Below are 26,437 nucleotides of genomic sequence, written 5' to 3'. Positions count from 1 at the left end.
GACTGCACACACTGTAAGTGTTTTGTTCTTGTACTGAGTTGGGTAGCCTATGCTGCAAATGCTGTGCGCTCCTGTGGGGGCTTTCCTCGGGCCGTCGCCCCTCTCCTCCTTTACTGCTGTTTTGTTTGAGTGTATATTTACGGAAGCCGAGAGAGGCCCTTCATATAATCTTTTTTTATTCACCTTGTTATCCCGAGATAACGACATAATTAATTCAGGATCTCGAGAAAACAACACAACTAATTCGAGATCTCGAGAAAACAAAACAATTATTTCATGATCTCAGCTGGATCACTGTATCTCCGTCGGTAGAGACGAAGCTGGGCCAGTCTTCTGCGGAGGTGCCGCGGACTAATTTTGAAATTATCCCTTATTAAAGGTCCCATGGCATGGTGGTTTGTTGACGCTTTAAACGGGCTCGTGGAGGCTTCCGGATGTTATATCCGCAGCCTTTCTCGAAATGAACCCTCGGTACGTAGATATAGCCTCCTGGGAGAAAGCCCCATTTCAGCGCTTTTCCCAGTGCGTCATTTTGCTAATGAGAAGCAGGAGGTGGGGAAGGGTAGATGGTGGGGGTGTGCCAGGGGGGGAGGGGGAGGGGCTACCGTCTGCCTCCCAAGCCGGCCGAGAGCGCTCCTCGTCGGGCACGGCCAGGCGGGCGAATGCCCTGGTCCGTCCGCCCTGTCTAAAAAAAAATGGTACAACTCGAGCCCATGTATCTGGCTAACTGCAGGAAGCGGTTAGCTGCACAGCTAATGTAGCCATTGCTAGGCTAATGCACCGATTTTAAAACACGGCAAAACGACCAGTTATACACTTACTTGTTCGGTGTTTGTGGCTGATGCGGCAGGGATGCTTGGTACGGACCCAGGCTTCAGTGACAGTTGATGTGCAAAACCTGCCCTGTACTGTCCCAAGTTGTGGAAACATTCATCAGGAAAATGCTTCCGACAAACATACACCGTCTTAGGTAGACTCGACGGCGTATTATTGGAGTAAATAAAATTAAGCCACTGCGTCTGCAGGGGCTCTCCCGTCGGCAGTAAAAACAGACTCCTTTCTGTGTTGTCACATCCATGTACAGCGCAATTTCCATGTTTGGTGGCAACTTTTGAGCTGGGCGGGCAATCCATACAGTGGGTGGGAATCCAGAGGGGGGGCGTGGGGATCATCTCCCTTGCTGACGTCGGCAAGGGAAGAGCTTGTCAATGCGCCGTTTTGACGCGCCATTCTCAAATGTTGGGCATAGTTTGGTTTACACATTATGAAATTTCTAGCCACTGGGGTGACTTAAGAAGGTCAGAGGAACTCATTTTAACGTTAAAAAACCTCAGAAAGTGAAAATTTCATGCCATGGGACCTTTAAAAGACTTAATGCAATCTCTCCCTGTGTCAACCCCTGATCAAAATATTGCCTTATTAGGTGATCGATTATTCCAGACATTCTAATGACCAAAGTTGCGTCTATACAGAATGAGAAATAGCCCCAAAGTCAGCATATCACAAGTCTCTTGACGCACCTGAATGAAGCATTTCTCAGCTGTTTACTCGAGATCATGAAATAATTGTTTTGTTTTCTCGAGATCACGGAATAATTGTTTTGTTTTCTCGAGATTTCGAATTAGTTGTGTTGTTTTCTCGAGATCCTGAATTAATTATGTCGTTATCTCGGGATAACAAGGGGAATAAAAAAAAGGATTATATGAAGGGCCTCTCTCGGCTTCCGTAGTGTATATTCTCAAATCACTTGTCTCTTTTTTGTTTCTGTTTAACATACCATTCTGACAGTTTGGCCATATTGCTGTGTTGAACAGCTTGTTGCACCTTCCATTAAAGTGTTCACTTTTGTCCACATCTTCTTGCTTTATTCATTCAGTTGTGGGGAATGGTTAGTAAGGTTGATTCTGACCGAGGCTATGTTGAGGTCACATATCTACTTTTTAAGTTCATGCTATAGTGCATACAATTGTAGAGATATAGCCTACATGTGCATATGCATTCTTCTTGGTGTTCTCACAAACAGGTGAAATAAATCAGTTTAAATTTGGCCTATGGACATAGCCTGGCCTATTCTCAGCCATGGCCGTAACTACCATTGAGGACACTGAGGTCATGTCCTCGGTATTTTTTCAGAAATTTCAAATTGGACTACGCTGAATTCGAGCAGTGATCAATGTAAAACGCAGCGTCCATCTGTATTTCCCCCCAATAAAATTCACATTTGTCTAATGTCATCTGAAATCTCTCAGCCTCTATCTCTATCGTTGCCGTGTCTAACGCAGCGTCACGCGACGTAGCCTATACTAGTGTCGGCCGGGGAAGTTGGGTTTTGGATAAAACAGGCAGGGTGTAGTCTACGCTCTATCACATATGCCTACCTAACCTAACGTAGGCTAATAGTCACATCGCATTATAGAGCTTTACCTGAGTGCAAAATGAAACCGTTGCAACAAACTAAATTAAGGTTTGGACAGCCAACAGAAGAGCAGGGAAAGAGAAGGAGGGAAGGTGAGAAAATATTGTCAGTGCAGTGGCAGACCGTTCAGCGGCGTCATGCCAACTTTCCAAGGGGAAACATTTCATTGTCATTGCCTATTACATTTTAGTTAGCATTTCGAGAAACATTCAAAACTATGTTGTCACAGGCAGCCCTGTGCAGGGCTGAGTAAACGGGCTTGTTCGAGTAACTCTCTCATAACTCTCTCTCACTCACTCACACACACACACACACACATACAAATAATACACTCTCACACACTCTCTAATGCATAGTCTTCACACAGAACTAATAGCTCTACATTCTAATGTAATTTAAGATAATGAAATGTAAATAATGCCAATACTTCAGGTAGCTGAGCAATACACTCAGTTCAGTTCTGACTTTTATGTCTGACAAAACTCCACAGTTATGATGGCACAGTTTTAGAATTGTTGAAGTAAATGTGTTGTGAGCCAAACTTACATTACAGGCAATGGTGAGAACACTGTGTTTCAGAGAATGCATGCAAATGGATCTCAATTCAAGACAGCCAGATAGACTGATGCCTTTACATTACTGCTCAGAATGTCTCTACACATACAGACACCCACAAATAACACACAAACTCTCTCACACTCTCTCACACACACACTCACTCACACTATTATTATAAGGTGTAATACTAAAGCTTACAGTGGTGCTTGAAAGTTTGTGAACCCTTCAGAATTTTCTATATTTCTGCATAAATATGACCTAAAACATCATCAGATTTTCACACAAGTCCTAAAAGTAGATAAAGAGAACCCAGTTAAACAAATGAGACAAACATTTTATACTTGGTCATTTATTTATTGAGGAAAATGAGCCAATATTACATATCTGTGAGTGGCAAAAGTATGGAACCTCTAGGATTAGCAGTTAATTTGAAGGTGAAATTAGAGTCAGGTGTTTTCAACCAATGGGATGACAATCAGGTGTGAGTGGGCACCCTGTTTTATTTAAAGAACAGGGATCTATCAAAGTCTGATCTTCACAACACATGTTTGTGGAAGTGTATCATGGCATGAACAAAGGAGATTTCTGAGGACCTCAGAAAAAGCGTTGTTGATGCTCATCAGGCTGGAAAAGGTTACAAAACCATCTCTAAAGAGTTTGGACTCCATCAATCCACAGTCAGACAGATTTTGTACAAATGGAAGAAATTCAAGACCATTGTTCCCCTCCCCAGGAGTGGTCGACCAACAAAGATTACTCCAAGAGCAAGGCGTGTAATAGTTGGCAAGGTCACAAAGGACCCCAGGGTAACTTCTAAGCAACTGAAGGCCTCTCTCACATTGGCTAATGTTAATGTTCATGAGTCCACCATCAGGAGAACACTGAACAACAATGGTGTGCATGGCAGGGTTGCAAAGAGAAAGCCACTGCTCTCAAAAAGAACATTGCTGCTCCTCTGCAGTTTGCTAAAGATCACGTGGACAAGCCAGAAGGCTATTGGAAAAATGTTTTATGGACGGATGAGACCAAAATAGAACTTTTTGGTTTAAATGAGAAGCGTTATGTTTGGAGAAAGGAAAACACTGAATTCCGGCATAAGAACCTTATCCCATCTGTGAAACATGGTGGTGGTAGTATCATGGTTTGGGGCTGTTTTGCTGCATCTGGGCCAGGACGGCTTGCCATCACTGATGGAAGAATGAATTCTGAATTATACCAGCAAATTCTAAAGGAAAATGTCAGGACATCTGTCCATGAACTGAATCTCAAGAGAAGGTGGGTCATGCAGCAAGACAACGACCCTAAGCACACAAGTCGTTCTACCAAAGAATGGTTAAAGAAGAATAAAGTGAATGTTTTGGAATGGCCAAGTCAAAGTTCTGACCTTAATCCAATGGAAATGTTGTGGAAGGACCTGAAGCGAGCAGTTCATGTGAGGAAACCCACCAACATCCCAGAGTTGAAGCTGTTCTGTACGGAGGAACGGGCTAAAATTCCTCCAAGCCGGTGTGCAGGACTGATCAACAGTTACCGCAAACGTTTAGTTGCAGTTATTGCTGCACAAGGGGGTCACACCAGATACTGAAAGCAAAGGTTCACATACTTTTGCCACTCACAGATATGTAATATTGGATCATTTTCCTCAATAAATAAATGACCAAGTATAATATTTTTGTCTCATTTGTTTAACTAATTTCTACTTTTAGGACTTGTGTGAAAATCTGATGATGTTTTCGGTCATATTTATGCAGAAATATAGGAAATTCTAAAGGGTTCGCAAACTTTCAAGCACCACTGTACAATTCAGCAGTTCACACCCTTTCTGTCATGTGTATGCTGCAATGTAAATAATGCCAATACTTTAGGTAACTGGTACTTTAGGTATGTATACTCAGTTCAAGAGTTCACTACCTTTCTACTTTTATGTCAGATAAAACACCACAGTTATGGTGCCACAGTTTTAGAATCGTTAAAATAAATGTGTCCACCACCAAATCTCATTATCTCTAGCCGCTTTATCCTTCTACAGGGTCGCAGGCAAGCTGGATCCTATCCCAGCTGACTATGGGTGAAAGGCGGGGTACACCCTGGACAAGTCGCCAGGTCATCACAGGGCTGACACATAGACACAGACAACCATTCACACTCACATTCACACCTACGCTCAATTTAGAGTCACCAGTTAACCTAACCTGCATGTCTTTGGACTATGGGGGAAACTGGAGCACCCGGACATGGGGAGAACATGCAAACTCTGCACAGAAAGGCCCTTGCCGGCCCCGGGGCTCGAACCCAGGGCCTTCTTGCTGTGAGGCGACAGCGCTAACCACTACACCACCATGCCGCCCACCACCAAATCTATCCTTATTTATTTATTTATTTATTTAAGTTGTGCCGGGGGGCTTCGGTGCTGTCAGCCATGTTTGACCTCGGTATTTGAAAAATCCTGGGTACGGCCCTGTTCTCACCTCAGCCATTACAAAATCTGTTGTCTGACCATAATTTAACTGATCTGTATACCACTATGCTACTAGATAACAAAATGCCTGTTTGTTTTATTCCATGTGAGATGTTGATAAATGTGAGCTTCAACACAACGATAAGAGCACCTCTCCGAGTGTTAGTGTTGTGACGTTCGCGAACGAACCGATTCTTTTGAACGGCTCCTAGGCATGAACGATGAGAACCGAGTCTCGAGCTGGGGGAGCCGTTCTTTCTGTCGTTCTTTTTCTGTCCTGTGTTTCAGATGAAAAAGCTCCTCCTTTACTCCTCCTCCCTTCAAATTGTTTTGTATATAGTTTATAATGTTGTTGTGTGATATTAATGATAATATTGTGGGAAAACTACTTTGCACGGACGTTCATTTAATTTATTCTATCGTCATTTTATTTATCTGTTTGTCTAGTTGTATCTATTTTTCTAATAATATATTTTTTAGTTTGTTTTTTCCTATTAAAATAATCTTGTGTTCTTGTTATAACTTTATCTATTTATCTGACTGTTTAGTTGTATCTATTTTTGTTACAATTTCAATATTTTTAATATAGAAAGTTTCATTCATCTCATTATCTCTAGCCGCTTTATCCTGTTCTACAGGGTCGCAGGCAAGCTGGATCCTATCCCAGCTGACTACGGGCGAAAGGCGGGGTACACCCTGGACAAGTCGCCAGGTCATCACAGGGCTGACACATAGACACAGACAACCATTCACACTCACATTCACACCTACGCTCAATTTATGGCCCTTTTCCACTACCCTTTTTCAGCTCACTTCAGCCCGACACGGCTCGCGTTTCGACTACCAAAAACCAGCACGACTCAGCTCGCTTCAGCCCTGCTTAGCCCCTAAAACTCGCACCGTTTTGGAGTGGGGCTGAAGCGAGCCAAAGCGAGCCGAGTGAGGCTGGGGGCGTGAGCAGACACTCCCCTGTGCACTGATTGGTGAGGAGGAGTGTCCTCACATGCCCACACACGCCCCGCGAGCACGCTGGGATCTGTAAACACCGTAAACCCGGAAGAATTACGAATTACGAGAATTTCTGAAGCCTTATGCGCCTCGCCTCATCTATACGCTCTTGCCAGTATCTGTTGGCGTTGTCGGTGACAACAAGCCACAGCACCAAGACCAGCAACACTAACGACTCCATGTCCTCCATGTTTATTGTTTACTCTCCGGGTTGTGAGACTACCGCTTAAAAGCTCACTGATGTCACTGTTTGCGCTGCTTAACATCACCTGACGTCCACCCACTTTCGCTAACTCCACCCAATGTGTCCACCCACTTCCAGCCAGCACAGTTGTAGTCGAAATGCAACTCCAACAGCCCCACACAGCTCAGCCGCGTTTGTAGTGGAAAAGCGGCAATAGAGTCACCAGTTAACCTAACCTGCATGTCTGTGGGGGAAACCGGAGCACCCGGAGGAAACCCACGCGGACACGGGGAGAACATGCAAACTCCACACAGAAAGGCCCTCGCCGGCCACGGGGCTTGAACCCAGGACCTTCTTGCTGTGAGGCGACAGCGCTAACCACTACACCACCGTGTCGCCATATAGAAAGTTTGTTTTTTTTCTATTAAAATGTTCTTGTGTGATAACTAGTTCTTGTTATATTTATTGTAGTTGTATCTATTTTGTATCTCAGACTTAAATATTTTAGTAAAACAAGTGCTTTTCTAGGCGGCATGGTGGTGTAGTGGTTAGCACTGTCGCCTCACAGCAAGAAGGTCCTGGGTTTGAGCCCCGTGGCCGGTGAGGGCCTTTCTTTGCGGAGTTTGCATGTTGTCTGCGTGGGTTTCCTCCGGGTGCTCCGGTTTCCCCCACAGTCCAAAGACATGCAGGTTAGGTTAACTGGTGACTCTAAATTGAGCGTAGGTGTGAATGTGAGTGTGAATGGTTGTCTGTGTCTATGTGTCAGCCCTGTGATGACCTGGCGACTTGTCCAGGGTGTACCCCGCCTTTCACCCGTAGTCAGCTGGGATAGGCTCCAGCTCGCCTGCGACCCTGTAGAACAGGATAAAGCGGCTAGAGATAATGAATGAATGAAGTGTTTTTCTATAAAATATTCTTGCGTTCTTGATGAGTGGGTACTTTTTTTTTACAGAAAAGCCGTTCTGCATGGACATTCATTGAAGCCCTCATTGTTTTTTAATGGTTATTTATGAGCGTTTAGGGGTTACAATAATGTAAGTCTAGGTTGCTTTATATAAAAGGGATGTCCAGAAATACTGATGTCACTGTCTAAGCAGAGGGATCTGGCTTCTTTAGACGCTGTCTTCTTAAAACTGAATAAATATTTAAAAAGAGCCGAATGAGCCAGTCTTTTGAACGACTCTTTTCAAAGAACGGATCACAAAGATGCGGATCCCATCAAAGAGCCATAAATCCCAGCTCATGGTCGCGCGCAAAAGTGTCCCGGTTTCAGACTCGGGAAATCCGGTCACCCTGTCCTGAGGTAAAGTTTATTTTGCTGCTGCTCAGAATCACACTCCATGAGTTTAATCTTTCTGTATGCTAAAATACTAATATTTAAGCATTTAATTTTTTCCCTTCATTTTAACAAATAATAATCCGAAGTTTATTCGAGAATGTTTGAAGCGGAACCTTTGAATCAGGCTACTGTTTCCTTCCAGTGTGTTTTGGATGGAGCACCGTAACAGAGACGCGTGTGTTTGGTGTGTTCTTCGACCGCTTGCGTTTCTTTCTTCCTGCTTTGAAGTGTTTGGAGGGAAAATATCGCGATGGATGAAGGAAATCGAGCAGCACCTTCGGACTGGATCTCACAGCATCCTGTGGTGAGCTTTAGGGTTTAACGCCCTCATGGTTCATTTATTGTCGAGCCCGAGCCGAATATCACAGGACACCGTGTGTACGAGCCTGGGCAGGGGGGTGCACTAAGTTTTGCAGCCAGGGAGAAGAATAAGAAAAGAAAGAAACATGCTTATAATATACTATTAAAAAAAAAGTAGGGAATATTTTATTTTGAGATCCAAATTTTCACATATACAAAGGGATACGAAAGCATGTTGTATATATATAGTTCCTTACTGAGGAAGCATTTCCAAAGAAATTCATCACCCAAACACATCAATGACACTCTCATGATCAGCACGGGATGCTCCTGATCATCAAGGGGGTCGTGCCACAAATTTGCATGACTCTGAATTGGAAGGTTAGAGCCACTCCAAAGGAAGATTTTGAAAAGAAAGCATCAGATTATCAGTGGTTGAAGTCATTAGTTAAACAGAGGCCATGCGCCGTCTAACACAGGATGAGAGGTGCCCTTGGCATGCTACAGGTTGGCACAAGACAGGTCGTTGTGGCAAGAGCATTGAATGTTTCCCAGTCTGTCATCAGCAGATTATGGTCCAGACATCGTGCCACAGGGTCTGTTCAGGATAGACCACGATCCGGTCGACCAAGGGCAACAACTCAGGCTCAGGACAGATTCATCCGCACTATTGCCTTGAGAAATCGTATGGTAACAGCAAATCAGATAAGGTCTCAACTTCGAAGGGATACTGGCTTGGTAGTGAGTGGCCAGACCATCAGGAATCGACTGCACAGATTTCACTTACACGCCCGACGTCCTCGTGTCATTCCCTGTTTGAGGGATCGTCACATTAGGGCCAGACTCCAATGGTGTCGTCATCATCAACGCTGGGATAATCGCCGATGGAACCACGTAATGTTCTCAGATGAGTCGAGGTTCACTGTGGACTTCCTGGACAGACGCAGGAGGGTTTGGCGCCGACGTAACGAACGTTTCCATGACGTTAACGTCATTAGACATGATCCGTGTGGGGAGGCATCACTGCTGCCGGCAGAACAGACTTGCATGTTGTTGCTGGACGTGTCACAGGGCAGTACTACCGGGACAACATCTTGGCACCCCATGTTGTGCCGTTTGCACGTTGTTATGGCCGCCGTTTCATTTTCCAAGATGACAATGCCAGATGTTATAGGGCCAGGATCGTTACAGATTACCTCCAGCAGCAGAATATCACCAGATTACCATGGCCAGCACTCAGTCCGGACCTTTCCCCCATCGAGCATGTCTGGGACATGTTTGGACAGCGGCTACGCCAACGTCAAAAACCTCCTGCCAATGTCCAAGAACTTGCTGCAGCATTGCAACAGGAATGGAATAACATTCCCCAAAATGACCTGGGACGTCTCGTTAGGAGTATGCCACGCCGAATTCGAGCTTGTCTAGCCAACCGAGGGGGTTTTACCCGCTACTGACTCGGTTTCAAAATGGTGGTAAATTTGCTGTGTGACCCTTATTCTGGAGAATCTGTCCTTTACTGACTGTACACAGGGTTTCGAATAAACTGACAAATGTTTCCTTAATGTTTTTCTGTCATTTGTTTCCTTCCTGACCTCATGATCTGCATTTCATTCTACTTGTAAATCCAATATCCCCTACTTTTTTTTAATAGTGTATATATAAAGCTCATTTTGTCGTTTATAAGAAATATGAATTTAAAGTTTTAGATATTGTCAGGCTTTCGTCTAAACGGGGGAACGGGCGCTGCGCCCTCTTACTCTCGGCGTGCGCCCCCTTACCGACTCCGTGAAAACATCCCAGCAACACTACGTGACAATGTGTCTGATCATCAAATACGTTATAATTGCTCCAAAAATATTCCAATCATAGTAGATACACTGCCAGACGGTGCAAAAACAATCCGAATTGGCGTTTTCCAGACTGAAGCGCCATGTTGTTTAGTTGTCGCGGCTGCTCTCGCGAGATTTGACATGGGTTGCATACAAGGTCAGCTGACTTGTAGAGTGAGATTTCTCAAGACTGAATGACCTTTCACCCACCGGCACGGGAGCTTTTGACAGAAGGAGTTCGCGAGTTGTTTTTGTTGACACTTGGGCATTTAAAGATGTCATCCCGCGGCACGAAGCGGAAGAAAGCCAAAGACTGTCCGGGGCAGAAGAAGATTACTTCTTTCTTTTTCAATGTTGACAGACAATTTGTTACAATTTCCCTCTCAGATAGCCTCAGAATGTCCCATTGGAGCATTTTTCAAAGGCTTTGCACGGCGGGGGGGGCAACCAGCACCATCCCCCCGCTTCGCTCCCTCGCCATGGTGAGCGCCCTCATACTAAATTTTTCTAGAAAAAACCCTGATTGTGATATTTTTTAGTTTTTGAGGACGTTAATGAGCGAAATTACAAAAACTGTAACAACTAAATAATATTTATTTAGCAAAGAATCTCTCAAATGATGTTTATTTAATATGAAGTCAGTCTGACATTTATATGAAATATTAATGCTTGTGGAAGAAGCTATAAAGCTGATATTTTCCTACTTCATGCAGATTATAACACTGGGGAACAATTTGAAAAGAATTTTCTGTTGAGTTAGATTTTTATGCTGATTACATGATTACAATTTAGGTTGATTACCCTCCAGATAAGCAAAATTCCACTGATTTAGCTGGGTTGTTTTACAATCAGGGTACGCAAGCTAAAAATCACATTTAACACTTATTATCTTCAATAAAAATTTACTTCGTCTCCCTTTGGTGCGGACTGAAACTGCGAAGCGCGCTTTTTATTATCATGGTTGTACTGTTTTTAATGATCATACTAGTTTGTAGTGGAATATGTATATATGTGTGTATATGTATGTGTGTGTGTGTGTGTATATATATGTGTGTGTGTGTGTATATATATATATATATATATATATATATATATATATGTGTGTGTGTGTGTGTGTGTGTGTGTATATATATATATATATATATATATATATATACTTTTAACTAAACTTTTTTTTTATCATTGTTTAAATATTCTTAGTATTATTATTATGAAGTTTTAATGTAAATAATATTTTAATCAATTTTTTATTTTTACCCAGGGCTCCTATTGATAGCAGGTTTGCTCTTGTGGCTACCTGATTGGACTACCCTGGGTGATTTATCTTTTATTTTTAAATAAAGGTGTCCTATCTATCTATCTATCTATCTATCTATCTATCTATCTATCTATCTATCTATCTATCTATAATATCAAAAAGCTTGACTAAATAAACTTGGTTGTTTATTGTAGCCCTGTGATCGCGCTATTTACCATGCAAAAAAAAATTTGGTGATAACCTTATTTTTGGTGAATGCATGGCAATATATGTCATATTTAGCAAAATTACTCGTGTCATTTAGAAAAAGTGCTTTTTTGACCACAAAAGGGATGCACTTAAATCATTCTTTATACCATAAAACAAATATTTGGTTCCATATCATTGGAAACATAGTTAAGTTTTAATGTTGAATGCCAGTAAGTTTTCAGACTATTTTGATCAAATTAGTGTCAAAAAAAGTCCTCTCCGAGACAGCTAATTTCTCAATATAAAATAACATATCTAAAATGATTATTTTCATCCTAAAATGTGGTCAAGATATTGGGACATAAATATTAGAGACAACTAACACAAAGCTTACAGCCGTATATTTAAAAGCACTATGGAAGTAGTGGATTCTGAATTGTCAAAAAAAAAAAGTCCTCTCCGAGAATCACTTCATTTGTTTCTCCCACCTTATAGCAGATTACACAAAACTACCATAAAAAAATTACCTGAAATCTGTTCTTTAACATATTTTAAAACTGGTACAAGAACCAGTTTGAATCAATTTGAATTTTGGACCCCTGTGACACAAACTTTGTACCCTGATTGTAAAACAACCCGTAAGACTATTTGAAGGTTATGGGAGAACGTTATCAGGGTAGATGGGATGTACATATGATGGCTGACTATTGTTGGAGCATCAAATGTGATAGTCCTCAAGTTGAACACTCCAGAAAGAGCTATAAACGTAAATTTTTACCTTAACTACTTGCACACAATTATAATTACAGTAGCCATATCCTTTGTAAAAACATAAGTGTTAAATAAACATTGCAGTCATGCCTGTTTCTTTCATATTTCATTGCATGTCAATATTTGTAAATTTTTATAAAACAAGCACATATCTATTAAGTACAGTATTTAAAGAAAACGGGGATCTTATAGTTCAAAAACTTGACGTGATAGAGAAAAACTGAGATCAGTTTTGGATTCCGCACCCAAAAACTAGTTAAAAACAGCTGTCAGACCTAACTCAACAAAAATTGTGTTCCCCAGTGTAATAATAGAGCGGATACAATTATCAACACCTTAACGATCTTTTGGCCGTTGCAAAAGGAGAAAAGACTTTCAATACGTAAACTGTGCATGAATAATTACTCAAACTTCCACTGGGGAAAAAATGAGGTGATTCCTGATTACTTAGCGTATCAGATCACATGACACCCAGATGATTATTCATATATTTAAAAAAAATCAACGTGTGGTATGAAATTAACAAAACATAGTTTTTATTTAAAATGTGTTTTCCATAGACTTGTATTTAGTCCAAAATATCTTTTATATGAATATATGGATGTCGGTGTTTACGTAAATGAGGAAGTAATTCTAATGTTTAACCTGCGTCAGAAAATCTTTCTGTTCCACTTTCTAAGTATTTTCGTAGATCACATTTTGTTAATCGTTCGTTGTTGTTTGTATTAATTTCTAGTTTACCAATAAATATCAACAGGCAACTGACACCATAACCACATGGAACTCCAGGTCAAAGGTCGCACCAAAATATTCCTCGAACCAAAATATAAACTGTCTACTGATATTGTAATATGTGGTAGATATTTACAACAAACTGCAAAAAAATATATATTTTCTGAATGGAAGAGAAAAATCTGAATATTTCAGTACGTCATCGACTTCAACAATGTGACACAAAGATCGATCCATAACAGTTGTAAATGTCCCTTCATCCCACAGCGTGTCGATAATGGTGGACACTGTTTAGTGGAAAGTGATCACTATTATCGACACCTCACGTGACTTCTCAAACGCACATTTAGATACATAATGGCGACTGTCAAATAAAGTAGGTTTCGATGAGGAGATCATGAAATATCAGTGACTTTGATGAGTAAAAACATCTTTCCACCATGCTTACCTGCGATGATAACGTCCGGGTTTTCCGAAAAATTGCTGATCGTGCTGAAAAAAATTCCATCTCCGGTAACAAGCTGTGCCATCAGACGACAAGAACTTCCGGTTGATTAATTAACCAATAATAACTGTTGGAACTGAAACTCAGCTTTGTTAAATTGTTTTTATTGGTAAATCTGAAAGGTGTCGATAATTGTAGCTGCTGCTGTACTATATAATTTAAGGCTACATCCACATGACAGCGGCAACGAGATGTTATTTAAAAATATATTGCGTCCAAATGGGCAACGATCAGTAAAATATCAGGTCCATATGGCAACGCAACGCTTGCTGAAAACGATGCAATACACATGCCACACCTCTAGGGGCGCTGTAAGACGGTCCCTTCGGAGACACCAGAACAATAGAAGAAGTAAGGACGCATGCGCATAAACTATTATGCGCAAGACTTCATATTAGCCACAAAGTCAGAAAAATCTGTTCGTAAAATTACGTTATAATGACCAAATACAATGAAAAGTATTTTTCCAGTCTCACCTGTGAAAGGTAATCCCATGTGATCTCGTTTGGACGGCAAACCTGTTGGTACAGTTAAACGCAGCTAATCTTTATTCTCCGCTTTGACCTATCCAATATGGCGGCGAGGATGACGTATGATTCTACGTGGAAGGCGGCGTCTTTAATGGTCTGGAATAAATTGAATGCTACACGTTGATAGATTAATTTCTTCTACGCCCTTTTTGAGGAATGTATTGTAGGACTTAAACCAACGTCTGAAGAGGTGAGATCGCTCCTTTTTTTCCCTATTTTTGCTGGCGGGATTGACTCTGCCTTAAGGACTATTATCTCTCTCTCTCACTTTGCACCATTACACAATAAATATTCACAGTGAAAATATTTTGTAAGCGCGTTTCATGAACCAAGTTATAGGATTTGTTGACAACTCGCATCGAGTTCGTTACACTTCTACCCAGCGTGAAGCACTCACAGTCATGTGGTTGTGACGTCATCGTAAACAAATCCGTTCTACTCATCCAGACGACTTCGCAACGGCAACGTTGCCAGATCTTTCCACTCTGGAACCCGTTCTCAAAAAGACTGCGTTTTGGGCACCCAAAACGCCGGTGCCGTGTGGACGCCAGGCCTAAACGATAAGCAATTGTATCGGAGTCACCTGAATCCGTTGCCGTGTGGACAGGGCCTTAGTACGGCATTACTGTATTTCTGGCACTTTGTGAGCAAATCTGTACATCAAGTTGCATATTGTATGTATGTATTTATTTATTTAGCAAATGGTGATGTAATATTTTTGTCATATCGTCCCACCACTAAAAATGTACGCTGATGTATAACAGTTTACTTTGGTGGGGGTTTTTTTCCTGCCTTTTCAGTGAACATTATAGAAATAAGTGACTGATTTTTTTTCTCTCTAAAATCTACCTATGAAACAAAATGTGCTAATATTAGTCAAATTTGTACCACTAGTTTTAAAGAAAATAAACTCCCTCCTTCTGTCTCATCAGTATGTTACATCGTTCAATCTCTGCGACAGAGTTGAGTGAAATTCTATATTTTTAAAACATATTTTAATATAGTTTCAGTGTTTGTGTAAAAACGTTCTGTTTACCACACTTCCTCATGTCAGTACTGAAAGGAAAAACTTCACCCAGAAACACAGAAAATAGATTTATATTGAAATATTTGGCGATTCTGGTGTTGGTTATTTCCGTGAGAAGTCAGCGGTTATGCCTCGCTGACGTTACAGAGGGATTTTGTTATCGTTAGGATGGTTACAATGGGAGAGAAAAGTGTTAAATATAAGTGTAGGCAGCAGAGGGCGCTAAACATGACACATTCCTCTGTGTTAGCTGTATTGATGATGATGATATATGTTTTTATTATCTGTTTGGTTTTTTAGTACCAGGACATGCTGAATCTGGGTGTAGATGACAGCGCACAGGTTTACGGAGCGTTCCTGGTTTACCTCGACCTGACAGAAGGTAAGAGACATCGGGGGAGGGGCTGTACATCGGCCCGATTTGGAGAATTGTTCAAGCATGAGCCACTCAAGCCTGTTATATGGACAGTTCTAAAGCTACGATGATGACGAAAGTGAGATGAAAATGCCGAGAACGTTGATATTTTCCTCAGACGTTCAGGAAAATTACTTAGAAAAGGCTTCGTTTGACTAAAATTACACCCTAATTACATTAGCAGTTAATGCTAGTCATATTGAGAAACAGCAACGCTGTGGGACAACTCATGAACTCCTCAGGACACTGTTGCTAGGCAACTGGGAAGCATTAAAGCCCAAAGCTTCCATATCCATATTGTTAATGGCTAACTGTTTAGCTAGCTACCGTCATGTTTACAGCCTGTATAAAGGTGCAGCGATGATGAAAATGTCAACATTTCTCTCAGATGTGTAAGAAAATTTGTGGGGGGGGAATGGCTGAATGTTCATGTAGAATTTTCTCTTCTGGCTTCAGTTTGCTGACTAGCTTGTGAGCTAATTAGCCGTCCTGCACGCTAGGCTTCAGCATACAGTCATGACAGTTGGGTCAGCTCTGGTATTACATAATTTCTACGTAAAACTCATTTTCAGTTGTAGTGGGTCGAGCAGAGACATAAGTTTAACGTTAAAAACAGCGGAACACACGTGAGGAGGATCAGCAGCCAGTGCTACGCTGTGGTCTACAGTAACGCGTGGTGGTTGTTCACGGCACAGACGAGTGTGACGCGTTTCCTGTGTTGCAGTTCGGCGCTGGACGGGCGTGACGGCAGCACCGTGTCCTGAACTGCAGGCTGTTCTGCTGGAAGGCCGTGAAAAAGAAGGCGAGGCGCTTCAGGTGGTTTATCCGCTTCCTGCTCACAGAAGCGTCAGTCACGGAGAGTGAGTGAACACTCGTGAATACACACAGCGGGAGTCCAGAAGCGGGTGTGTGTGTCGTAAATGTAAAATAATAACATGTAGCTTACGTTGAGGCACAGCGTTGTCCATGTCCAGGAAAGATGATGTAAATTTAACAAATTATGCAAGAAAATAATCGATAAATTTGACGTTGCAGAGGGGGGGGAAATCTAAACGTTTAGAATTTTTACTTAAAATGCTATACATTACCATATTTACTAAGATCTACACTCCCCTTGATTCTAAGATCCCTGTTCTTGGCTACAGGAGTGGAACCCAGTGTGTTCTGCTGTTGCATGCTGAGATGCTTTTCTGCTCACCACGGTTGTAAAGAGTGATTATATGAGTTACTGTATCCTTCCTAGAGGGGGAAAAAAAAGCTCGAACTGCTCAATCTGTCCATTCTTCTCTGACCCTCTCTTATCAACAAGGCGTTTGTTTCCACCCACAGAACTGTCGCTCACTCACTGTGTTTTTTGTTTTCGGCACCGTTCTGTGTAAACTCTAGAAACTGTTGTGTGTGTGAAAACCCCAGGTTCTGAAATACTCAAACCAACACCCATGCCACCGTGAAAGAAGGAAAGAAAGTCACACAAAAATTTAAATCACAATTTTTCCCATTCTGATGTTTGAACATTCACCGAAGCGCTTGATCCTAATAAAGTGGCCAGTGAGTGTAGATTTGTATAAATATCGGACGTATAATTTTGAAATATATTTCAAAAGCAGATGTTTTTTAACCGTTTTTCTCCAAAGGCTCGGTGAATAATAACCAAGACGAAGTCGATATTCACTGAGCCTGAGGCGGATAATTGTTTGAGTGTAAATCCACAAGTGATTTAAAAAAAAAATAATAATCAATTTCAATCTTCATGTAAGTGTGATAATTTTGCGGCGCAGACTTGTCACTTATTTACGCCGAGTCATATAAAATCCTTTTGTTTTGAAATCGATAAAATAAATCCCAATCCCACCTTCCCTTTGAATAGTTTTAGACCAAACTTCGGAGCGTCTGTGATTCTTCCTCACTTACGGTGACGAAGCGATTGGACGCCATTTTGCCGAGAAATAAATAATCCAAATCTCTCGACTTTCTAGAATCTCCTCTGTATTTATACTGGAAAATTTTTAAAACAAAATATATAATTTTCAGAAGTTCTATTATTGTGGGCATTTTAGAAAGTTTCTCTCGCCAGGGTTTTAGTTCTGGAGAAGATTATAAACTTGCTATAGTGAATATTTTACTCATTCTATCCACATTCACTGGATATGAGCAATCAGGCGCTCTGATTGATTGGCTACTCTACTACTAGGATATCAACTCGTATACCATGAGCAGAGAAAAACAAAATGGCGGGGCGTGTTGCTGAAGCAACCGAGGATGAAATAAAAACTCTACTCGGAAACAAAACCACAAATTTAATTTTTCAAGAATCGCTCCTGTCATTTCTATTTATCGAATTCGAAAAAAATTGCTCTATTTCTCAAAATCCAGTGAATGTGGGTAGAATAAAAGTTATTCCACTCAGTCTCGGTGCTACGCGCCTTGTCACCCATCAGTTTGTGTACGACTCGATTTTGTGGAATAACTGTTGTGAAATATTTGGACACACCCACTCAGTCAACAAGGCCTGGGTATTTTAAAGCTCGTTGAATGATTTTAGAAATTGAAACATTTGTGAGGTTTATATTTTAGAGATGCTCTTTGTAGTTTACGTTTTTAAAGAAAATTCCGATAAAATTGTCGTTTTAGGTCTCGGGTTAAAAGGCTTTAAAACGTAGATGTTCTTCTTGGGCGAAAATAAACGGACGACTGCATTTAATGTTTGATATCAGCCTCGTTCCGTTTCTTAAAACAGTTCTTTCTCTCAGTTTGAGGTGCATCGTGGCTCGTGGAGCTGTCCTGCTCCTCTGCGCCGTGGCGTCGGACTCCACGCTGGTGTATCAACGGCTGAGCGACGGCCTGATGACCCCTGACCCCCCTGTGGACATCAAAGACCTGGGACGCCGACAGCACCGCAAACGCAGGCTCCAAACGTGAAGCGTGAACACACAGGTCTGAGTTATGAATTCGAGAAAAAAAATCTCAAGTTTAATAAAATGTCAAACTGCTCTCTGAGGGGGAAAAAAGAAAGTGACTTTTGTGATACATTTTCTCAATGGTGCCAACATTTTTAGATCCTAGAATTTTTATTTAACTTTATCATCGTGAATTTCAAGAGATTTTTCTTGCCTGAGGTTTAGTCATTAAATAATAGATCTATTTCTGGTTCTACATTATACATTTAAAGTCAAAACTTCACACTTTAATTTTAGAAATTTTGCTGTTTGAGACCAAGATTTTAAACTGAAATTTAAAATTCAATGAAGATTTCTGGAGTCGATTTCATTAACCTGAAAGAAAATGTTAAGGGGAGAAGCGTCTAACAGCGGTACTCGTGATTTCTTCGCTGTGGAATGATTTTTGGCACAAATACTGGGAATTTGATTATGATCCATAACAGTACGAGTTATTTAAGGAGGAAAAAAAAAGCAGACAGATGTGTGCAGAGGTTCCATTTCTCTGAAATTTGCGTAAATCGGTGAGGGAGACTCGGGCGAAGTAGGTTTAAATCTCGCACTCGGAGTCACATCAGGTTGTGTTGATTTTAATGTACAAGTTGGAGAATATGGGTGCACAAAGCTAGGTTACATTTAAAAATATCATCCAACGACTGTTATATAGTTCATCCTGAAGAAAATGTGGAAATAGGACTCAACAAAACGAGCTCGTTTGTGAATAGCTCTTTGTTTATTAATTAAATTATTTGTCCTTTAGCTAGCTAATACTTGGTAATATTCCCAAACCGAGCCGTTTAGCGGATTTTAAAATTAAAGTAGCAGAAGTCAGTGTTCCACAATATCGTTGTGCGTGATGCTACAATTCACTACGAGAAAAGACAAATTTATTATAAAAATTTTTTTTTATTTGTGGGTGTTTTGGGACACGGCTGGAGCAGAGCACTTTGAAAACCTCATCAAATCATCCTTGTGTTTTCTTTTCGAACATTTTTAGTGTTGTAGATGTGACTGATTTATCAGTCGGGCTGCTTTCACACCGAGGGACCCTCAACACATATTTTCAAAACGCTGATACGAGCTGGGGCTGTTGCTATGGTTACAGGGAAAAACAGCAGGTGTGAAAGCAGCCTCCGACCGCGTCCTGTTGAGAATATTGCGCCGATTCACGATGAACGATCCTCCTCCGACACGCAGTCCTGAGCAGGGTTACACACACGTTTTAAGAGTTAAAAAATAATACACACAAAACACAGACTTATGGTGAGAAAATACTTTTCCAACACACACACACGTGTATATAAAATGCCTGGAATGTGTGGGATGGAATTAAATGTCCTTTGTCCTTTTGTTTTGTTCCACATGATGATCTGCAACTTCCTGGGACGTCTCATCTCCAAGGAAGAACAAAAAGGAGGAGGAGAAGAAGCAGCGGATGTCGGACTCTTTCATTCTGCACATGCAGGAGGTGTTGAAGCGGCCGAGTCCTCTTTGAAGTCCGGGACAGCGTCATGTTCATGGCTCTCTCAAAAATGTTGAGAAAGGCTTAGTGTAAGGCAAGGGCACTGAGACCACGACGACATGGACATCTGTCCCGGGTCCCCTTTTCTCCTCCCTTGCGGGCGGAGCGCTGACCGTAAACGGGAGGGAGGGAGGGATGGAGGTGTTTGGGGGGTAAACGCACTCAGAGGAGAGGAAAAGGAGATGAGGGAAGGTGTGATCATCTCGCAGAGGTAACAGTGTCAGGTTATGTCACGTCCTCCTCCTCCTCCGAACAGTAGTCGCGTCCCTGAGGGAGGAAAAAAGAGAGAGAAAAACACTGATTTGTACTTCCTGTTCACGCACAGGATGGCTGCCGAGTGTCCTGTATTAATTGGTTTTTTCAAGTAGAGGTCATAAAAAGAATTTTCCCCGACACCCAGTTACTTTTGTTTAGTGACTGAAAGCTACTGAATTTGAAATCACAGACTTCCAATTTTAAACAGAACAATTAATGAATTTATCTCCACGTGGCTCTAAATTCTCGGCTATTTTTTCCTGCTTCACCATGACCCAATACAAGATACTACGTCATGCATCACGTAGTGGGCTTTCCCCGTTCACGCAAGGCATTGTGGGATACAAATTTGAAACAGGAGAGAAAAATGGAGGACGCGAAAGAGCGTGCAGGACCAAACTCGAGAATTTAATCTCGAGAGAAATCTTGTGGGCTGGATGATGGATTTTTTAACTAACAGATCAGAGAGTGAAGGTCAATGGCTGTCTTTCCTCAGGGTTGTGTGCTTTCCCCTTTGCTGTACATCCTCTACACTAATGACTGTAGAAGTCAGCATATAAATAGGCACATCCTGAAATTTGCTGATGACACAGTTATTGTTAGCTTACTGCACGAACATGAGTCTCAGCATGGGCCAGTGGTTGATGAGTTTGTCAGTTGGTGTGACAAGTTTTTTTTTTTTTTTTTCATTTAAACACCTCAAAGACAAAAGATATGGTCATTGATTTTAGAAGAAACCAACCTTGTTCTCCATCACTGACAGATATTAATGGAAGTTGCATAGAGTTGGTTGACCAGTATAAATATTTGGGCATAATTATAGACAAATTTGATGTGAATACTGAGGTCATTTGCAAGAAGGGGCAACAACATTTGTACTTCCTTAGGAAGCTCAATGTGTTTGGTGTTATTTTACAAAACTTTTATAGAGATCTTGCCGCCATCTTGTCGGTCAAAAACACCGCTGAATACTGCTGCACTCGTGTACAGAATGGATCAATTTCAACCGACGGACTACACGGCTCATTTTTCTAATGAACAGATAACTAGATGTATGTCTAAAATAAACAACCTACAGATTAGTGACCCTTATCGATTACCGGACGGAGTTTTCACAACCGTGTCAGTGGATATTGAACTGCCAGACGTGTATAATTACCTCATTAACTTTCCCTCGCTGTTCAGTGGTGCGTGCTTATAAATCTCTGGACAGTTATCTTTACAGAAATTCAGGATTTGTCATCTTGTAAACAAGAAAATAACAATCCTCATTGGACGGGTAAGTCACTTAAGTATTACTAGTACTGATACTAGATATATCAGTAGTATCTAGTATAGCACTGACCAGCCGATTATAGAATAGAATAAGGTAATTCCAGCTGTAATTCCAAATCGTCCGTCTTGTTTGCCATGGATCTGGCGTTGGAGAGGTAGAGGCTTGGCAGTGGAGGTTTGAGTGGCTGTTTTCTGAGCTTAGTCAACAGGCCGGCTCTGCCTGCAGCCTCGCTTTTGCTTCCACTCCCGACCCGATAACAATCCAGCGAGACCAGCGGGGTCTCTGTATCTCGTCCGGAATGTTGTGCATGCGATGGAAATCGCTGGAAACCAATGTCCAGTAAGTCCATACGGTTGTAGTGGATATTGAAGTCCGGTACAGACGAATAACACGCAAAAATACACACAAAAAACAAACGTGCACAGGTGGGGAGAGCTTGTAGCCGCAGCCGTTGTAGTAGAATTGTATATAGTAGGGTTTTCCAGAAGAAAAGGTAGAAGTAGAAGGCGGAAATATGGCGTTTGACCGACAAGATGGCGTCTGTTACAATCTGGATCGGCTGTGATGTCACATGCAAGATCTCTATAGAATCTGTTCTCATCTGGTATGGGGGCATCAGTGTTAGGGATGATAATCTCAGCCATATTGTAAAGGTGGCTAGGAAGCTGATTGACTGTCCACAGTTATCCCTGCGGTCAATTTATGAGAAACAGGTCATCCAGAAGGCAGGGTCAATATTGGACTGTAAAGATCACCTTGTTCATTTGAAGCTCTCCCCTCAGGCCAAAGACTAATGGTGATGATACACGGGGCAACTTTTTGGGCAATGTTGCCAAGCAAAGTTGCTGGCAACGGGCAACTAGGTGAGACTCAGGGCAACAACAGTTAGCAACGGCAGTTTACAGTTAGCTAAAAAAAAAAATTGATGTCTTAATTTTTGCTGTGACCATTTAATCAAGCTGTCTGTTGTTTTTTAGAGCTTTGGTGAGGTAAATTCCTCCATATAGAATATTAAAATAACTTACCGGCGTAAAAACAGATGAGGAGTCTCTCCATCTCTTCACTCCACTGACACTGAGCGGCCGCCATATTTGTTTGAAATTTCTGATCCGAACCTCACCGGAGGTCACATGACTCGATACTCGCGTTCTGATTGGCTTATCTCAAAAAGTTGCCAGAGATTATCAAAACCATTCAGAAAGAAGCAATGTTGCCCAATCTCAATAGAAAAGAGTCAAAACGCAATTGCCCAGCAACATTGCCCAAAAAGTTGCCCCGTGTATCATCACCATAAGAGTCCCCTTTTAGAAGTCCAGTAGGACAAGACACTCTTATCCCGAGTGCAATACGTCTGCTCAATTTGCACAAATTTGTTTTATTGCACACAAATGAGTCTGATGACCATGTGTCAGAAATATAGATAGGAAAGACAGTGTTTGTGTATCTGTACCTGACTGTAAGACAAGTTTCCCTTTGGGACAATAAATTTAAACTGAACTGAACCTAATAAATATCGGCGTTCGTTTAGCGACAGAACAAAAGGTTTGACTGCGCGATTTCATGCACGTTTGCTTTAATCCCTTCAAATTAAATAACTCCCCAGCCACAGAATGTCCTGATATTTTGAGATATCGCAATCGCCACATTTCAGACGGAACTAAATTTCACCGGTTTTATGAAATCGAAAGGCCGTCTCACTTTTAATCACTCAGTGGAAACAGAATTTTGTGCGAACCCTGTGTTTGACGCTCAACTTGGAGACCTGACAGCTGTTTTGGCTCTTGTGGACACTGCATTTAATCCTCCAGAAGTATTAGAAGTGATGGCTATAATTACTACAGTTTCATCTGAACTGAGGGTTCGTCCTTGAATCAGATCATCCTCCAGAACTTCTACCACATGACTCTGCCTTCCAGGTTTAAGCCACGCCCCCTAGCTGATGTTGGAAGAAAGTGACGGAGCTCTGACTGTTTATCTCCCCGTGTTAGAGACGCCGTCTCGCTGTGCGTGATGAGCGCGGTGCACTTCTCACCTTCTCAATCTTCTCATCCAGCATCCTGAAGAACTCCTGCTGGCTCTCTGACGAGTGGATGCTGCGTGAACAGAGATCAGAAACAAACCGTATGGATAAAGTCAAGGATGTTTTCCACTCAGCACAAACACACTCACCTGATTTTATTAGTGTTCCCGCTTGCCTCTTTGTGTTTGCCCTTGTGCAAAAATGTGCTCTTCTCCTGAAAACACAGCACCCACACGGCTTCAAAAGCATGATATAAAACTGAAGAACACTGCAGTGTGCAGGGGTGGAGCTTTAAACATATGCAAATGAGGTTTTTTTTTTTTTTACACTCACATCCACATAAATAAAACAAAAAGAGGAAATTAAAACCTGGTGCTCCTGGTTGCGCGTGTTCATGCGCTCCTCCTCTCCGTGCTGCACGTACTTCACCTTCTCCACTCCTTTCATTTTGTACTCGTCTAAACAAACAGTAAGAGATTTGATTAAAGCCTCAGCTGCTTGTCATGATTCTGTCTCAAACTCCGCAACTTCAATCCTTAATGAATTTCCAACACCATGAAGTGGGTGTGGCTAACTACAGGTGATGCTTGCATAAGCCCCACCCACTCATTTGTACCCGTGTTTTATATGCTGAAATCTCAACAGCACTTTTGTTCCTTTGTAAATAAAATGCACTTCATGACTTCAGCCACAACTTTTTCTTTTTTTTTAAATATCAAATCAATCAAATTTTATTTATATAGCCCTTTACAATAACCAAAAGGTACCCAAAGTGCTTTACATCAAAGCTATAAAACAGAACACCGGTTTTAACTGCGGAAGGTGCCACCGTGCTGCAGATTACCAAAAGCCTTTCAGAAGTCCATGAAATGAAACAGACGAAATGAAGCACCCCTCAAAAACAAGACTCCCCTAGTCAGGATTGTACGCCGATTTAAAAAGGCCGGGATCAGTAGTGGTGCGATTGTCGGGGGGCAGATTGTTCCACAGTCTGGGAGCAGCGACAGCAAAAGAACGATCACCGCACTGTTTATATCTCAACCTTGGAACTTCTAACAGAAGCTGACCCGAAGACGGGGATGAGAATGAGAAATTGTATTTTCAGCTGAAAATTTAATCGGGGGTCTGGGGGCCGAAGGCCCCCGGAAGCTAATGAGTTTTATGCATTTTAGACCACTAGAAATGGTCTCAGATTGCTCAGTTGAATAATATTTTCAGTCCAAAGAAGCTTGAGTTTTGGGCCCAATCCCAATTCTAATTTCTACCCCTCCCCCTTCCCCTTGAAACTGAGCTACAAGGGATAGGGCTTGAAATTCAACCCCTACGTATTGGGATAGCCCTTCAACGATCGCATACGTCATCGTGTACCTCCGTCAGCATTTACGTTACCAAAACGCGACCAAATGCGTCATTGGCTGCGACCAGCCGCTACAGTCAGAGCCAGAGATCTCTGCTGGCAGGGTGTGATTTGTTAACTAACACCACTGAATGGGATATCTTTGGCGCTTCGTGCACCACATCCGACAGAATGAGGTGTCAGAACACTCATGTAAACAATAAAAGCGAGAATAACAGAACAAAACGTACGCAGTAAAGCAACCGAAAACAATACTCACTCCCAAAGCTTTTTAGCGGCAGCTTGGATTTCAGAAATCGCTGCTCATTCTCAGCTCGAAAGCGAATCAAGCGGCGTGTTTCCTCTGGATAACAACTTAAAACACGTAAATAATGGAGAAAATACATTTATGACAATCTTTCGCCGTGGGAACCGCCATCTTTCTGAAATCCGCATGAAATCTCGCTGAAATCCACATGGCATTGTGGGAAATCACTCAAACCCCTTCGTTCGGAGTCTGCTCCAGGAAAATCTCTGTTTGGAGGGGTACAGAAGCCCTACCCCTTCCCCTACCCCTCCGCGTTAACTGGGATTGGGATACCCCTACCCCTTCACGTGAACGCGCAAAATGGAGGGGAAGGGCCAAGGGGTTGGTCCAAGGGGTGAAATGGGATTCGGCCTTGGACACTAATAAACAAAAATAGTCTCAATAATGCTCAGCTAAAAAGAATTTTTAACTTCATGCTAGAATGAAAGGAATGATGAATATAAATTAAACACAAAGACAGAATATTTGACATAATCCTGTAAATGTTTCAGTTACTTTATTAAAGAATGCAGTTACCTCTTTTGCAGTGAACTTGTCTCAACAGAAACACAATTTCCCTGTTGAACAGTTCTCTCAGCTCCCTTTCTTCCCTTTTGAAGCATGTTCAATCAAAGCAATGCACCCGCGAGAGCCATAATTAATAATGTCATTGCAGTAGATGCATTGGGCTTTGCCGGGAGCGTCACATTTTCCAATGAAATCGGACAATTTCTCAACTACGTCTTCAGTGGTTTTGCCGATTTTTATCTTCAAAGTTACAGTTCTCTCTAACCAGTCCCAACGGAACTTATTCTTCACGTCTTTATCTATCATCTGAATAAGCGATTCGTTTTCTTTTGTGATAATTTTCACCATTTTGAAGCTCTTATTCGCTGTTACATCCTCAATCTCCGGCCTCGTGGAGCGCCATGTTGAATGAGTAAGAAAGCGAAATGCGAAGAACCAATCAAAACGAAGCTTACATGTGACATTTTGGCCTTTCCTATCTATGCTCGTTTACCATTGGTCAAATCGCGATATTTCTCTCTCAACGGCCAATCAAATACAGTGTATGTTCTGAACTGCCGATGTAAACAGAGCCTTGTTCCCGATGGTTGACCGGGTCAACACATACCTAACCCCCCCTAAATATTTTCTCCTCGGATTTAGACGATTCACAAAAATGACCCCTGGGTTGATAAAATCCGCGGAAAATTCCCATCCCTGTGAAGAACGCAGGGCCCTACCATGATCACGGATAGTTAA

The 26,437-nt window shown here is 41.8% G+C and overlaps 2 protein-coding genes across 5 annotated transcripts in view; one reads left to right on the top strand and one right to left on the bottom strand.

Moving 5' to 3' along the window:
- The first annotated feature begins 8,105 nt into the window (after positions 1 to 8,105).
- tsen15 (TSEN15 tRNA splicing endonuclease subunit) lies at positions 8,106 to 24,215 on the top strand. Its single transcript, XM_060927981.1, has 5 exons — positions 8,106 to 8,267; positions 15,405 to 15,486; positions 16,244 to 16,379; positions 18,270 to 18,453; positions 19,857 to 24,215. The coding sequence occupies exons 1-4, from the start codon at positions 8,214 to 8,216 to the stop codon at positions 18,436 to 18,438; spliced, it is 441 nt and encodes a 146-aa protein (XP_060783964.1). The 5' UTR covers positions 8,106 to 8,213; the 3' UTR covers positions 18,439 to 18,453; positions 19,857 to 24,215.
- The window catches only part of zgc:55943 (uncharacterized protein LOC406337 homolog), a 178,991-nt gene continuing 171,895 nt past the window's right edge, over positions 19,342 to 26,437 (bottom strand). For all 4 annotated transcript variants that reach the window (XM_060928021.1, XM_060928012.1, XM_060928003.1 and 1 more), the window contains exons 3-6: positions 23,898 to 23,986; positions 23,678 to 23,742; positions 23,541 to 23,601; positions 19,342 to 20,244 (exon numbers count right to left, since the gene is read on the bottom strand). In XM_060928021.1, coding sequence (XP_060784004.1) covers positions 20,203 to 20,244; positions 23,541 to 23,601; positions 23,678 to 23,742; positions 23,898 to 23,986 — 257 coding nt within the window. In that variant the 3' untranslated portion in view covers positions 19,342 to 20,202. The remainder of the gene's footprint in view (positions 20,245 to 23,540; positions 23,602 to 23,677; positions 23,743 to 23,897; positions 23,987 to 26,437) is intronic.

This window comes from Neoarius graeffei, chromosome 1 (assembly GCF_027579695.1).
Source record: "Neoarius graeffei isolate fNeoGra1 chromosome 1, fNeoGra1.pri, whole genome shotgun sequence".
In the NCBI taxonomy this organism is placed as follows: domain Eukaryota; kingdom Metazoa; phylum Chordata; class Actinopteri; order Siluriformes; family Ariidae; genus Neoarius; species Neoarius graeffei.
Note: the sequence above shows the minus strand (reverse complement) of the source record. Positions and strands in the feature narration are given on the sequence as shown.